General features: G+C 23.9%; 3 protein-coding genes across 9 annotated transcripts in view; 2 read left to right on the plus strand and 1 right to left on the minus strand.

Moving 5' to 3' along the window:
- LOC126896640 (uncharacterized) overlaps positions 1–2,050 on the minus strand; it is a 21,420-nt gene extending 19,370 nt beyond the window's left edge. For 3 of the 4 annotated variants that reach the window (XM_050669582.1, XM_050669584.1, XM_050669583.1), the window contains exon 1: positions 1,866–2,050. The gene's annotated coding sequence lies outside the window, so the exon portion shown is untranslated. The remainder of the gene's footprint in view (positions 1–1,865) is intronic. The other variant, XM_050669586.1, reaches the window with a different exon arrangement.
- Positions 2,051–2,776: 726 nt separating this feature from the next.
- On the plus strand, positions 2,777–8,122 carry LOC126896641 (glyoxal reductase-like). The gene is made up of 6 exons (XM_050669588.1): positions 2,777–3,209; positions 3,890–3,970; positions 6,477–6,584; positions 6,780–7,072; positions 7,583–7,790; positions 7,856–8,122. The coding sequence occupies exons 1-6, from the start codon at positions 3,134–3,136 to the stop codon at positions 7,996–7,998; spliced, it is 909 nt and encodes a 302-aa protein (XP_050525545.1). The 5' UTR covers positions 2,777–3,133; the 3' UTR covers positions 7,999–8,122.
- A 6,549-nt stretch (positions 8,123–14,671) lies between these two features.
- Positions 14,672–17,261, plus strand: part of LOC126895441 (peroxidase-like) — a 76,643-nt gene continuing 74,053 nt past the window's right edge. The window contains exon 1 of one of the 4 annotated variants that reach the window (XM_050667295.1): positions 14,672–14,833. In XM_050667295.1, coding sequence (XP_050523252.1) covers positions 14,802–14,833 — 32 coding nt within the window. In that variant the 5' untranslated portion in view covers positions 14,672–14,801. The remainder of the gene's footprint in view (positions 14,834–17,261) is intronic. The other 3 variants (XR_007701654.1, XM_050667294.1, XM_050667292.1) reach the window with 3 other exon arrangements.

Genomic DNA, 17,261 nt, shown 5'->3' on the forward strand with positions numbered 1-17,261 from the left:
ATTTTAAAATGAGTAAATGGGTTGCGGGGTGTTCGAACTAGTAATGCAGCAGCACTGATATCATAAAACATGTTTTCTATTTCAACGGTCACCGGCGAAACGATACTATCGAACTGTGTGACACGATAGAGTTCTAATAACGCGCTTACAATAGCCTCTTGATGTTCGCGAAACTGTTTTTCAAAAAACACTTGATTGACGAACGCGTACTTCAAGCTGTTCTTTAAGGTCAATGTCTGACTTAACCTTAATGGCGAATTTATGAATTTCAGTAGTAATCGACTTAAGGGAACTATCTTATGGGATTCTTCCCTTAAAGTAAAAGTGACACATAACATCTAGAGTAACCTGGGCTAAAAATAGCATTTATTTTCTATTGCATGCATATAACTTAAAGTTTAATGTATTTATAAACATTTAAAATTTTTCATTGGCTAGACAAACTAACAAAAAATACAAATTTAAATATAAATATCGATAATCTTTAATCGATATTAAAAAAAATCGATATATCGAAACAGTATATCGATAAGTTCGATATATCGTTGCCATCCCAACAGCTGCGTGATAACATAAACCGAAAAAATATTGCACTCAGATTTGAATTTTGTAATGTGAATAAAATAAAGGGTTGTATGAACCTGGAAAAATAATCAAATTTTATTTTTTAACTAAGCCTTATTTTCGACGAATGTACCATTATTACTATACTACACATAAATGTTAGGATTGATTTTTTTTTATTGTTGAATTCTTAATGTTTTATCGCCAAAAACTAGAAATTAAAAAATTATGAAATACTGCTCTATATCTCCTATAAGTATGAAAATTTCAAAGTATGATTAATTTTCTATTATTGCTCAGCAAATCGATAAAGAAAAATACACTAGATCATTGTGTGGCAGCTAATTAAGAGAACTGATCATTATTATATCATTATCAAACTGATGCATTACTCAAATTAGAACAATGTAATGTTAGCAATTTTTTTTTTGCGGAAAGATTAAAATATAAATAGCTGATTTTTGTGAAATACATTTTTAGATGTATTTTTTTGAAAACAATTTTTTTAACACAGGGGATGGGTTAAAAATAGTAAACACATGTTATTTTATTTCGAAATTTTATTTTAAAAATGTTATGAAACTTGCGCATTTGAGTTTTTTGTGTAACTTTTCAGTTTTAAAAATTAAAAATTTCCTACAAAGAGAAGGTACCTTTCCACTTTCAGGGCTTTTAGAGTAAAACGAGTTATGTTTTAAAAGAAAATTATTTTTTAGCAAAAAATGTTATATAATCCAGAAAAAATCAATTACACACATTTGTTAAGTTAATAAAAAAAATAATTGCATATACCATTGTATTGCAAGCAAATATAAAACTTTATATATGATTTTCTCAAAATTAAAAATTTTAAACTACGTTTTTTTTTATTAAAACTTTTTAATTAAAATAGATATTTTTTACAACCAATATATATCTACGAAATGAATGGATATGTCTATGACGTATTTATGTAAATTATTAATGATTTACTTAATACTGTTTTTTACGGTTAGAGGGACTGATAATCTACAGTATTTAAAATAAATGTTTGTAATTAAATCAATTGTTTTTGACAAATACGTTTTAGTAAAAATTAAATACAAAACAAATTATCGTTTATTATTATACTTATATCCCGTAATAGATGCCTATGGTTTCTTATGTAAGAATTAAACATATTTATTAACCTTTATGTAAGTTAAAAAAAATTGAGATAATGAGCATCTTAAAAAACCTCGCAAATGCAAATATAATGTTAAACTTAGAATTTGACATAACGCTAAGTGTTATTTTGAAAATTATCAAGGATAAACACATACCTAAAATTTGATAAGATATTTTAGAGTTCACCCCATAAAATTTGAACTATCCAAGTAGTACATGACTCGCCATTCACGATTGATTAAAAAATACATATGCAAAAAGAATAACGCACTGCAATAGCATGATTTCACATCCTACGTTAATACATGTGCACTAACAACTGTCTGACCACTATTACACTGTTTTAACTCGTCTTGAATAAAAACCGGTTTTTGTTTGAAATCCAGATATACCATTAAGTTACTATATCGGTGTCCAAATAATATAATGTAGTTACCAATAGTCTTTCCATTACTACATATTTTAGATTAGATATAAATATATTATTTGATGTCCTACGATAGTTAATTCGACGACACATTCAAATAACGCTGCAAAATATGACAAAAGACAATTGTAACATGACAATTCAAATCAAACGTCGTGCATGCTATATGCATTTTCCTAAATGATCATGGAACTATGTGATCCCCACCTACCTTCCTCATCAGATCTGACTCCTTGTGACTTCTGCCTGTATCATACGGCAAAAACGGAGCTAAAAGAACACCGATTTGAGTTAAAGGGCGAAGCTTTAGAAACTTTACGAACGACGTTACAGGGAGGTCCCAGCATGTCTTTCAAAAGTGTCAGAAAAGATGGACCAGGCACATTTATATAAATTTAATTACAAATGAAAAGTATATGGAAATATTTATATTTTGTTAAAGCTATATTTAAAGATACAGTAAATATATTAAGTGATAACTTAATTTATTTTGTTCTATAATTTTATATTGAAAAGTAGTTTTTTAATTTAATTATTATGTCAACGATTTTGACTTGTTATCAATATTTGATAAAAAAAAAGAATTTAGGTGTTTTTACCCATACTTTTAAATTATGTTTTATTATATATCGATATTAATGATATTTTTAATTTTTATATTTTTAGTTGATTCATTACAATGAAATATTTTTGTGTCGATATATTCAAATTAAAATATTTTTACCCAACCCTATTTAGTCATATCATGATTACCGTAATAATTTTTTCAACGCTACAGACTCTATAGCATTGACAAAAAAAATTACCAAAAAAAAGACCCAAGGTCAAGAAAATAGTTTTATCATTATGCTTTAAGCGATATCAATTTGTTCCAACAGTCTTGTTATGAATAAAGTTTATATTACATTAACTTACAGTTTTTTGCAAAAAAATCTGCAAATTTTAATTGATTGTTAATTTTGTTCTCCAAAAACATATTATTATAATTAAAAGTTAATGATGTCGTCTTTTGAAAATACTTATTGGCCACTAAATACTAAAGGTTTCAACAACAAGATACCAGCAGTTGGTTGTAAGTCTCTTCATTAATTTATTAAATATTATTTTTGTCTAACTGTAAAATTCTCATATCAGATAATATAAATAACTGTTACCTTAAAAAAATTAGACTAATATACTCATTTTTATACTAGCAAATTAATTTTATTATAACTAAAGAAATTATTTAGAAAATAAAATTAATGTTTTAGAGAATTTTAAGTTATTCCAAAGGAATAACTTATCATTTAAGTTAACTTAAATGATAATCACTTAACTTTATCATTCAGTACAAATTTGTATTATTTAACTTAAAAACTTAAATAAATGATTTAACTGAAGTTAATTGGGAGATTGAGTGGTGTATTCCCCCTTAAAACAATAAAATTTTCTACACTACAGAATTTTCAACAAATTCGCATAAAAATGTGTCTTTTTAAATGGCTCAAATAAAATTTATACATACATACATTCCGCTTTCCAGTGATCATATTTCAATAATTTTAAAGAAATTAATATAGTTACTTTAATTTTTAAATATGATTTTTTTTGTTTGATGCTTAAAATTATAATGCAAATTATTATCAATATCATTATAAAAATATTGTTATGTAGAATCTTCTTTGTTTGCAAAATAGTTGTAGAATTGTAGCTAACTATTTAGGAAATTGAAATTAATCTTATTAAATGTTGTACTTTTTTATTGTTCTATAGTTGGCACATACTTGATAAGTGACAAAACGACAATCTACAAAGCTCTGGATACTGCATTAGCTGCTGGTTATCGTTTAATAGGTAATATAATTTTTTGAAATTTATCAATACTAATTATGTTTATATGTTTATTGATGTTATAGCTTCCTTAGTAAAATTGAACCTCAATACTTGCACAGCAAAGTAAAAGTACATTTAGTTTATATATACAGTGACTCGTCTATCATAATCATCTCAATTACTTGCAGAATAAAATTAATTTCTAGAATATTTTGAATATAGACTGGAGGTAAAATGTATGACTATTTTTATCATTAGACACTTCTTGGCTGCAATCTTCAACCCTCCTAGGTATAAAAATGTTAATAACTTTTCTAGTACTAATCCTAAAATTTACTATTGACCAGTTATTTTCTTAATTAGATAATTTTATATTGTATAAGATAATTAAATGTTGTCATTTAAAAAAATTAAGTTTTTAACCCTGTTTATAAAGAATGAATAGAAAAAAAGTTCTTAATAATTTTTTAATCGAGAAATATACGATGATTGATTTATCATTAACTACTTAATTTTTTCTTAAAAAATAATTATTTTTAGAATTTTAAATATTTAAATATTTTTTATATCCATCTATTTTTATTCCTTATAAGGGTAATTACCTATTGTAAAATATGATCATTTATATTTGACTAGTTTATATAATAAAAAATAANTATCCATCTATTTTTATTCCTTATAAGGGTAATTACCTATTGTAAAATATGATCATTTATATTTGACTAGTTTATATAATAAAAAATAACCAACTAAGAAAATGACTGGTTGATAATAACATTTGAATCAGTAGTTCAGAAGTTATGAATATTTTTAGACTTGAGTGAGAGGAGCAGTGTCCAGAGAAATCCATAATGATAAAAATAACATGACCTGTACCACTTCTCCAGTCAACATTTAAAATTATTAATAAAAATTGATTATTTTTACATTTTTATATTTCCCCGAACTTAACATGCTATAAAGAGTGGTAATTCTCTTTTACGCGTTATGAAATCAATGTTAGCTAGGTCAATTGTTAAAATTGTTGATAATTATCGAAATACTGGTTCAAATGTTATCGACCAGACATTATGTTAGTTGGATAATTTTCTAACATTTGATCTAGTAAACATACATGTTTACCATTTAAGAAAATAAAGTTAATACACTTATAAGGGACAAATGGATGGGTATAAAAAATATTTAAAATTTTATAAATCAAGAATTAAATAATACTCAACAAAATTAATAACATTTTTTTTTAAATTATTATTTTAGGGAAAATTTAATTATTTAATTTATAGTTCAAGTAATTGAGTAGATTATAATAAACAGATTGTCCTGTATATAAAACTATGTAGGTTGTGTTGGGTTGAGTAATTTTGTCTTATATTCAATAAACATGCATTTTAATAATGAAATATTAAAGTATTAAAAATTTTGAAGTACACAATAAAGTTATTATTGAGTGTTATTAATATTTTGGTGTTCAAAAATTAAAAACTTATTAAGAATAAACATATTTTAGTTTAATTTTTTTTATAGAAAATATTTGTCATAAAATCAAATTTTTAATTTGTTTTAGAAATTCTTGCTTTATAAAATATTTAACATGAGATTAAAAATTTTCGGAGGAAAAAATTAATACTTACTCTACTTATAAAATTATAATATAATATAAGTTAATTTAGTTTTGGGGTTATTCTAATTTAATTACAAACTAGAACCAGAAATGAATTATAAGAGTGCTTAAGAGGTTTGATTTTAAATATCTAATAAAAAATCACTTCACCAAATACACAAAATATATTCTGACAATATAAATTTTTTAAGACTATTAGGCCGTAAAAAATTGAAACAATAATTTTTTTTGAGTCGTGTTAATATCTGTACCTTGGGTTTAGAAGAATCTATCTACAATAATAAAAATGGCTTTTCTATTTTCAAATAACTGCTGTTGAAAAACAAATTATGTTGGTAATATCATCTGAGGTACACCTTTTAAAAGAATTTTCATTCTACTAAATGAAACTGAAATCATGTTTTAACATACTGAAGATATATATATATATATATATATGTGTGTATTTTTAATTTTTTTAAATAGTTTTTTCAATTCCTTTAATATTTGTTGATTAATTAATTTATTATATTTAAAAAAAATGTTTTTAGTAATTCTTGGTTCTGTTATTGATTAATTTTCATTTAAAACTCATAAAAAAGTCCTAGAATTGATGAAAATGTTAGATAAAAATTTTGTAAATGTGAATGTAACACAATAATTAATATTTAAACATCATGCTTTTTTGTGAATGTGTTAAAGCTTTCATGGATTGTCTTGTTGCTTGAAGTGCTTAAGGATTTATCTGTATTTGTAGTTAAGTTCTGACTTTTCGGACTCATTGTAGAGTCCATCTTAGAGTGATAGTTGCTAATCGGTGGCTGCAACTATACTATATCTTGCTTTTTTGTCATACTAACTAAATAATTAACTATTTTTACATTTAATATTTTTGTTAAGAGTAACATTTTTCTTTATTATTTTCAGATACTGCTGCTGTATATAACAATGAAAGTTACATTAAAGATGCTCTTAATGTGTTATTACCAAAGTATAAATTGACTAGAAAAGATTTGTTTATTACTTCAAAATTAGGTACATAAAAATTATAGATTTTGTTACAATTACAAAAATTTTATAATAAATGAAAAAATAAAATTGAACAATAATATTAGATTCATTATAAAATAATAATGACATTTGTTCTTATTTAAATGTTTCTATTTAACTATTTCTACTTTAATGATATATTTTTTCATATTTTAAAAGTGTTATTATGTGTTCTAATAGATCCTAAAGATCATGGCGATGAAAAAACAGTTATTAATGCTGTTAACAGATCTTTAAACAATCTTGGAACTGATTATTTAGATTTATTTTTAATACATTGGCCAGGAACTTTTAAGGTCAGTTCAAATAGCCCAGAAAATTTTAAAATGAGAAATTCTACTTGGAAAGCTTTAATGAAAATACATAATAATGGAAATGGGCCACTTAAGAATATTGGTGTATCTAACTATACTACAAAACATATAAAAGAAATCTTAGCTGATCCATCTAATGTTGTACCTGCTGTTAATCAAGTATTTTATTTATTTATTAAGCTAAACTACTGAGTTATTATTTTACTTTATGTTAAAAAATAAAAACACTTTATACTAATTGCCATGTTGAAGGGGCTGGCCTGATAATATGGGTAGTTACTAATGTTTTGGTAAATAAGGATTTTTATTCTTGAAGGAACAAAAAAAAATTGTTTAACTTTTTTTGTAGTTTTTAAACATATATATTTTTTTTTTTACAAACATTTAAAACTCAATAGTTTCTGAGAAAATGGATATTTTACCAGATATTGATGTCCTTGTATATTGTTGTCTGGTGAGGTTAAAATCCTTTAATTTCCTACAAAATTCTTTTCTTAATTAGTTTGAGCAAACTTTTTATTTAGAAAATTTATTTTTATTTATCTTAAGTAATTAAAATCATGTTGTTATTTAAATTTGTTTTTGATCTTAGTAGTTATTATTAAATAAAAATATCTAATTGATTTAATGAAATATTCAATGGTAATTATTACTGCTAAAAATATTTAGGTTGAATTTCATCCATACTATCAGCAATCTTCTGAGTTCCATAAAGTTTGTCGTGATGCTAAAATTATTTTGCAAGCATATTGTTCAATGGGTGGATCAGCTGGAAAAAATTCATTATTGAATAATGATATCATAACTAGTATAGCTCAAAAACATTCAATAAGTACTGCACAAGTTTTATTAAAATGGGCACTTCAAAGGAATTATGGTAAATAAAACAATTCATTGAGTTTATAATTTTTTAATTATTACTGTATACAATTCTATTTTTAGCTATAATCCCCAAGTCAGTAACTCCAGAAAGAATTAAACTAAATATTGAATTAGACAAAGAACTTACTAAAGAAGACATGGAGAGCATAAATAACATAAAACATATTGAAAAATTTGCTTGGCAACCAGAAAAAGTATTCTAGACCGAAATTATTAATGCTAATTGTTAAAAGAATATTAACATTTTATTATCAAATCAATATTATACGAAACTGCAATATGTAAATGTATGGTAAAATATATAATTATTAATTTTTTTATTATTTATATGTTATGAATACTGTGTTAATTATTTTACACAATTTTAACTTTGAAAATAAAAATATCTTTAAATATTATTAATCTATTTCAGTCGAATTTGTAAGTCATAAAATGATAAATAATATTTATGATTTTATTTATTCAGACTATTTATGTTACTAATACAACATGTTAATTATTAAAATAATCAGTTTTGCATCCTGTTATATCCCAAAATTAACATGCTATAGAGGGTGGTGACTATCATATACATGTTAGGGAGTTAAATATGGTTCTTGGATAGATCAATGAAGGACATCATGGAACACTGTACACCAAAACATTCATTTCTACCTACTAATATTAACTACCCATTAATCACTGTTTTTTCATCACTATGATTTTTAGGTTCTATTAGAACACATAATAACACTATTATAATATGAAAAAATATATCATTAAAGTAGAAATAGTTTAATATGAACATTTAAATATGAATAAATGTCATTATTATTTTAGAAGGAATCTAATATTATTGTTAATTTTATTTTTTCATTTAATACAGAAATTTTCTAATTGTAAAAAAATATATAATTTTTATGTACTTAATTTTGAAGTAATAAACAAATCTTTTCTAGTCAATTTATAATTTGGTAATAATACATCTGAAAAACATTACTTTAAACAATAATCATTTAGTTAGTATGTCAAAAAAGCTTGATTTTTAAATAATAAAAGAAAGATTCAAATTAGATTTTTTTTATTAGGAGTTGTTGTCCCCAATCTCTCTTTCATGTTTTCAGAAAAAGTACAAAATTAAAAAATAAAAATAAATAGTTTTTTATGAAGGTTATAGAAATTTAAGGCCAAAGTAAATATTTAAAAAAAAAAAAATGGGGACATAATCCCTTAACCGCACTCTTTTTAATAGGCAAATGTAATTTACATTATTTTTTTAAAAACACTTTAAAATATGTTTTTACACAACAATTGAATAAATTTGTTTGAATTATTTTCATTTTAAACACATACTTTTTTTGTATCTTTAATATTAGTTTTTACCACGAAGATAAATCTAAATGTACATATAAAATATTTATGGAAAAAAACAGTAGCTCAGTGGAGTCGCGGCACAGTATGGAAGTGGCATAGTTGGGACAAGTATATATTTAATCTGACAGTGATTAAAATCACTATCATAAGATACGCTTCGATGCAAATCTGTAGATAGTGTTTAATTTTAAGAAATTAATAGATTATTTCAAAAGCAACAATAACTCTTATTCCCTTAATTTTATCCCGATTAGTAATTTGATTTATCATTATAATATATGAATAATTAATAATTATAGTAATTAAATTTAGAATGAAATTGATATTCAATAATTTTATATTATAATTTTTAGGGAGATATTATAAAAATAATAAAGTAGTTGTATATTTGTTTACTTTTAACGCGTATAAAAATTTAAAGTCCTTGATGCAATATTTTTCAATAAAAAATGATTGTTATTTATAACAAAGTTATAAGTTTTATACAATGGACTATAAGAAAATTTCATCAGAAACAAAAACATACTTTTTTAAATCTTTTTGCAATGTTTGCAAATGTGTAGTTAGACTTTTTCTATCATTTCTAAGTTTTAATATTAATAATATTATTAAAAAAATAAGTATTTACATGTAAAAAATTAATTAAGAACAAAAAAAAAATTGTTTTAAATTAATACTGATTTTGATTATTAATATGTTAAAAATAAGGAAAAGTTTATAATTAAATAAAATTAATTTATTACCATAACTTTTAGTTCAATTTTCATGTTTAAAATTGACATCATTAAATCGAATATTTTATGAAGACAAGTTCCGAGGTCAAATTTTTTTTTTAAATTAAAAAGTATATTATATAAGCTTTAATTTGAGCTATATATAAAAGTGTCAGTCTTTCCGAAATATTTTCAAAAGTTAATTTTTTGTAAAAAAGTTACCATTTTAAAACCCTTTTTTGTGGGCTGGTAAAGGGTCAGCTGTTCACAAAAATATATCAAAAGATAGGTAAATACCTAAGGTATCTATAAAAAAAAATTTATATTGATTTGGTAATTTTTAAAAAAGTTATGGCAATTTTAAGTAAAAAAAATTGAAGAAATGTCGAAAATTAGCAATATGTAATTTTTTGGGGGATTTCCCCCGTTTACGGGCAACGAGGGAATTTTTTTCAATTTTTGAAGGTAATGTCTTATACTAGATACGGTTTGTAATCTTTTGACATATTGTTCATAAAAATCCGTCCAGCGAGAGTTGAGATTGAGCGTTCACAGACACAAAAAAAAACACATCATAGTAAAATTAATACCTTCTCAGCTTCGCATCGAAGCTAAAAAATTACACCTTGAACTTTTATCTTTGAGAACGCGTTGAAAGTTTTTGGGTATCTACCAAATTTTAATAATTTTTAACCAAAGTTAACTCTTTATTTTTATAATATATCATTGTATAATTTTGTTAAATTTAATGGTTGAACCGATTGCATGTTGTAATGGAGTTTACTTTTTTGGAGTTCATGACAGTAGATAAATTATATACATATATTATTATATATGTATATTATAGTATATATAATTATTATTGTGATAATAAAATGAAAATACTAATAATAAATATATAAAATATTTATACTTTAGAAGTCACTATAATATTTTATAAAATTCTTTTTGATTATTTAGTTACACTACTTTGTTTACTAACAGTTATTTTTAAAACTCTTATATTAGTTTCACATGTATGTTGTTTGTTTGTTATAAGTTTGTGTTTGTTATAAATATACATAAGTATATTTATTATACATGAGACGTATGTCTATCATCATAGAAAAGCCCCTTCATTGACTAGTGTATAACATCAGATAGGGAGAGTATAATTAACTATTGAAATATTCTCAACATAACTTATTATAGAGACTTATATGGAAAAATTTTTATTTTTTTTATTACCAAACGATTTCTTTCAACGATACGTCAAAAGATCACAAATCGTATCTAGTCGAAGACATTACCCTCAAAAATTGAAAAAATTTCCCTCGTTCCCCGTAAATTGGGGAAATCTCCAAAAAAATTACAAATTTATAAATCGAAAATTTTTTCAATTTTTTTTAAAACTGCCATAACTTTTTCAAAATTAAACAAATCATTATAATTTTTTTTTAATAGATGTATAGTGTCCTCACCTATCATTTGATATATTTTTTTTATGAATTTTACTCTTTACCTGCCCATGGGGGCGGATTCAAAATGACAACTTTTTCACACAAAATTAACTTTTAACGATTTGTGATCTTTAGACGTATTGTTTATCAAAATCGGTCCAGCGAGAGCTGAGATTGAGCGTACACAGACACAAAAAAAAAAATAATAAAAAAACAAAAAAAAGAACATATAGTAAAATTCATAATTTCTCAGCTTTGCATCGAATCTAATAGTGGTCTACTAAGCTTAGTTGGAAAGGTATCATGCTTGTGTAGGAATCAGGGTTAAAATTAAATATGTCATTTTAGAATTTTTCAAATTATTTACCAGCTCACCTTTTCCCTAAGATGTGATCGATTTATTTAATAATAATCAAAACCTATTACATTTAAAATTAAAATTACAATGATGGAACTTATTCTAAAATTATTTAAACGATAATAAATAAATAATTTGTAAGGAGTGTTCTTCAAAACTACTTAAAATTATATACATATATAAAATGTTTAGTACTAGAATACTTTAATTTATTTTTATAATACGCTCAATAGATCTTTTTATCAACATTTTGATTGTTTTTTTAGTTAAAGTAAATCATTAAAATTAATCAAGTTCTGAATATTTTAATTGTAGAATCTTTTTAAACACCAAAAGTTACTTAGAAATGATTACTATGATTTCTATTTAAGTAATCTTATTATTAATACTATTAATATGGAGCTTTTCTGATAAATTTACAGTCAATAATAATTTTTATAATTTCCTGACTGCATATTAATCTTAATAATACAATTTTTTTCATAAAGTGTTGAATAATTCAATACTTCAAAAAAAATTATTAAATTATTTAATAATGCAAATTTTAAACTTGAAGTTGAACTATAAGTTATAGCAACAAATTCAACATTTTTTTTTATTATAAACTTTCAAAAAATTAACTTTAAAAAACCAAAAAATAGGTTAAAATAATATTTTGTACTGATTATTTTTAACTTATTAAAAAACAAAATCTGTAATAATTTAATAACAATTTTTTTTGTTTTTAATTATTTTTTTATTGTAATAAATCATTTCAAAAGAAATATTTATCATTTCTATGTAACTCTTGGCGTTTTAATAGATGGTACAATTAAAATATTCAGAACTGATTTCCTTATAGTTATATCCTATAATTTTTGACTAATTGGTAATATCAAAAGTTAATGGTGATAAAAAAAATCTTATTGCAGATTTGAAATTAGCACAAAAAATTGAATAATAAAAATATATTTTTGAATCTGATGAAAAATCCTTGTGAAACCTTTAATTTGTAATGAACAACAAATTATTTTCTAAAATATTTTGTAACAAGCCCTTCAATTTTTATACATGGTTACTATAAAAGTCATGGCTACTTTATAATTTCTCCTAAATAATTACAATGCTAAATTATTAAATTCTAATTTCATACTATAATTAATTATTATAATAAATATTTATTGATATCTTATACTTATTAATCAAGAACTACTATACATGAATAATGAGGAAATAGGAATTCCTTTTGCTTTTGGTATAATTGACTAATTTCTTAAAATTAAACACTATCTATAGATTTGCGTCGAAGCGTATCTTATGAAAATGATTTTAATCACTGTTAGATATCATCTATACTTGTCCATACTGCGCCACAACTCCACTGTGCTACCGTTATTATATTTTTGATTTTATATTTCTATAACTTTTTTATATTAAAATGTCTTGTAAGAATTTGCAATATTAATGAGTTCACAGATTTTTATAAAATTTTCATGAATCCAATTTAAATTGAGTTTAAATTTTACTTTTTGAACATTTTGCCTCTTAAGGTAATGATATAACTTTGAATTTTCGAACGAGCTTAAATTGTTCTTTTTATCCAAGTAAATTTGTGATGTACAGTTGTTAAGTCAGTTATACTTGTCTTCAGTTTCTTTTGGTGTTACAATTTTTTAACATGTAAAAATACATGAGGACAGTAAATATATCTAGCTACTACAAAATTTAAGTATAATACCATAAAAAAAATTAACTAGATGAGGTTCTTTCTGATTAACTAAAATTTAATATGGCATAAACTAGTAAGCACAAGTTTTAAGTATAATGGATGGTAGTAGAAATTTAATTTTTATTTTGGGACAACTCATCAAAGAATCATAATGATTAAATAAATCTAATTTATAACACTAGAATTTTTGAAAATATTAAGTGAGGCCTAATTAGCGGATCACTCTATACAGGGTGATTTTTTTATCATAACCCACTCAATTACTTGCAGAATAATAATAATTTAAACATTTTTTTTTTCATTATCTTTAGTTGCACATTATTCTTGAATTTTTAACTATGTAATACTTTTTAAGTTCATCCCTTATGCCTTGAAGGGGGGTCAACTTTGTTTTTTTAAATGGTAACACATATTTTTAATTTTATAAAATGTTTGAGTTTTTAATTTAATAGTAAATGGCATTTGAATTTTTANACATATTTTTAATTTAATAAAATGTTTGAGTTTTTAATTTAATAGTAAATGGCATTTGAATTTTTAATATAACTTAATTCGTTTATTAGATATAATCATTTAAAGTTTCAAATTTTTTAATTAATATACAGGTATAATACACAAGGGATTACAAATATAGGTAGCTAATTGGTTTTTTATAACATCGATATTAGCAGGTACACAGCATTGTTATTATCAATTGTAGTGAGGTACATTGTTATGAGTTTATAAATACACTAACTGACAATACAGAAAGTACATCTATTGATAATCATAATTGATAATAAACAATCCGTGACTGAGACAGCAATATCATAAAAATCCAATTAGCTACCTGTTTTTACAATCCCATGTGTATTATACATGTATATTAACTCAATATTTTGAAACTTTAAATGTTTATATTTAATAAGCTAATAAAGTTATATTAAAAATTCAAATGCCATTTACTATTAAATTAAAAACTCAAACATTTTATAAAATTAAAAATATGTGTTACAATTTAAAAAAACAAAGTTGACCCCCCTTCAAGGCATAAGGGATGAACTTAAAAAGTATTACATAGTTAAAAATTCAAGAATAATGTGCAACTAAAGATAATGAAAAAAAAAATGTTTAAATTATTATTATTCTGCAAGTAATTGAGTGGGTTATGATAAAAAAATCACTCTGTATATTCAATGCTACCTGGAAGTTTCATATTTCAAAATATATTGAATATGATTAAAGAGAACTGGTTTTTTAGTAGCCCCACTAATTTGTAGAATGATTTTAATTTAATTTAGTTCGAAAAAATGTAGAAATATTCTAGTATAAGCGTATTCACCAACTCTTAGTACTTATTTTGTAATATTACCTCTTAGTACTTCTTACTCTATTTTGTTGAAAAAAGTATCATTGTTTTAAAATATTAACAGATAGGTATATTAATAAAGTCAAAATGATTAATGCACCAAAATTGGATGAAACAAAGTAAGTGCTTTACATTTATATGGAATTTATCTGTTGCTTGTCAAATTATATTATTTCAATACTATGATGTGAAATGATTAATAATAATTATCTACCTATATTTGTTTTGTATACTGTGTAGTATTGAAATATTTATTTATAATCGGTACAAACATAACTTCTCTAAATATTACATTTTTATATCTTGTTTTGATAATTAGTAATTATAATTATTACTATAATAGACCTGTTTTTGGTTATGTGTTTTTTACTATCTGTACTATTTTCAATATCTTAAATTAATGTATATATTTGAATGCAATTTTTTCACTACAGTCCTTAATAGACTATTTATTTGAATTTTTTAAACAACATTTTTTTTATTAAAATATTAACTTTTTATATTTTGCATTGTAATATCATCTGAGCGTAGATGATGTGGAAGATCGTGTCAAGTGGAAGTTTAGGATAAGGGTGGCCGACTCCAAGTAGTTGGGATAAAGGCGAGTAGTGATGAGCAGAATTACTCTTGTTCTTGCGGTCTTGGCTCGGTCTTGCATTTCTACGAAACCAAGAACAAGACCAAGACTGTAATAATATCAGCAAGACCAACATCAAGACTGTACTCAATTGACAAGAACAAGACCAAGACTTTTTTAGCAAGACCAAGAACAAGAACAAGACTAGCCTTGCAAGAACAAGACCAAGACCAAGACTCAAAATGCAAGAATCTTGCAACAACAAGAATAAAACTGCAAGAGTATTGCACTCTTGAAAAAAAAAAAAAAATTGTTGTTGGTTAAAATCGTTAAGATTATTAATGACAGATTCGACAATATTAAATTTTACTTTGATTTTTATTCATTACGCGTATTGTTCAAATTAAATATTACCTATGAGCTGATGTTACCGATTAACTTAAAATTTTACAATCATGTTTCAAAATTTATTGTCATTCAATTGTAATTAATTAATTTTAAATAATTAAAGAAGATTAAAAATAAATATTCCGTTCTTCAAACATTATGATAAAATTAGATAAAATTTTTGTTTACTTCTAAAGCGGAGACTGAAACTGGTTTTATAAAAACTGGTTATAACAGTTTTTTTCGGTTTTGTTAATCAAAACCAATAATTTTTAAAAACTGTGTCTATGAACAGAAAGCGATTATTATTTAAAACCGGTTTTAAAAATCGATACATAAAACCGGCGACTGGTAAACTCATAAAATAAATATATTCATGTTCATTATTCAATGAAAAAAATTAATTAAAATGCAAAAAAAATTATCCGACTAGGAGAATCGAAATCGCGTCCTCCCCGACCGCACATCCGCTGCGTTACCATTCGGACAATATTACGCCATCAGTTTAAAGTGAAAAAATACTTTGTTTTAATAACGTCTTATTTTTTTATAATTTAATTTATTTGTTTATTTTTTTTTAATACCCCAAACTATTCATAAAAAAATCATCCATATTGTTTATGCTAATATTAAGTTCTAACTTAAAAATCCTATGGCATATAAATTAAATTTGAATTTACAAACTGAAGTATATAACTTCGTTATTTAAACCTTTTAAGTAGAAAATTTTTACAAATATAAATGAATGCAAGATTTTGCAAGAGTATTGTGACAAGACTCACAACAAGAACAAGATTTTATGGGCAAGACCAAGAACAAGAACAAGACTAAATAAGCAAGACCAAGAACAAGAACAAGACTAGATTTGCAAGACCAAAACCAAGACCAAGACTGAGTTAGCAAAGCAAGACCAAGACCAAGACTGAGCTATCAAGAACAAGACTATGACCAAGACTTTGACAGTCTTGGTCTTGTTCTTGTTTTGCTCATCACTAATTAAAATATTAACTTTTTATATTTTGCATTGTAATATCATCTGAGCGTAGATGATGTGGAAGATCGTGTCAAGTGGAAGTTTAGGATAAGGGTGGCCGACTCCAAGTAGTTGGGATAAAGGCGAGGAAGAAGAAGAATAAGAACTAGTACCAAAATAATAACAATGCTCTAACCAAAAAATTAATAAAGGGAGACACGATTTTTTTACTTTGAGTAGGAGGACCTTATTATTTTTTAAAATTAATTAATTTTATACGTCATAATATTTTAGAAATAGAATTTAACAGTCAAAGAAACTTAAAAAATATGACTTCAAATTCGTTGAAATCTTTTTAATTAAAGAGATTAAATTTTAATTAAAAATTTGGATCTGATAATCCCAGTTTAAAATACAAAACAGAAATAACATTGCTTGTACTTAGATAAGTATATAATATATGTATCTTTTTGATAATATTGACGTTTTATCATTTTCCATAGAGTAATTATACAAGTTTTAAGAGTTTTTCTAGTTTACTATGAAATACGTATTTATTTTATTAATTGAATATAATACCTTTACTAAATATTAATATTAAGTTAAAAAA

The sequence above is a fragment of the Daktulosphaira vitifoliae genome, unplaced genomic scaffold (assembly GCF_025091365.1).
Source record: "Daktulosphaira vitifoliae isolate Bord-2020 unplaced genomic scaffold, ASM2509136v1 Scaffold_1, whole genome shotgun sequence".
Lineage (NCBI taxonomy): Eukaryota > Metazoa > Arthropoda > Insecta > Hemiptera > Phylloxeridae > Daktulosphaira > Daktulosphaira vitifoliae.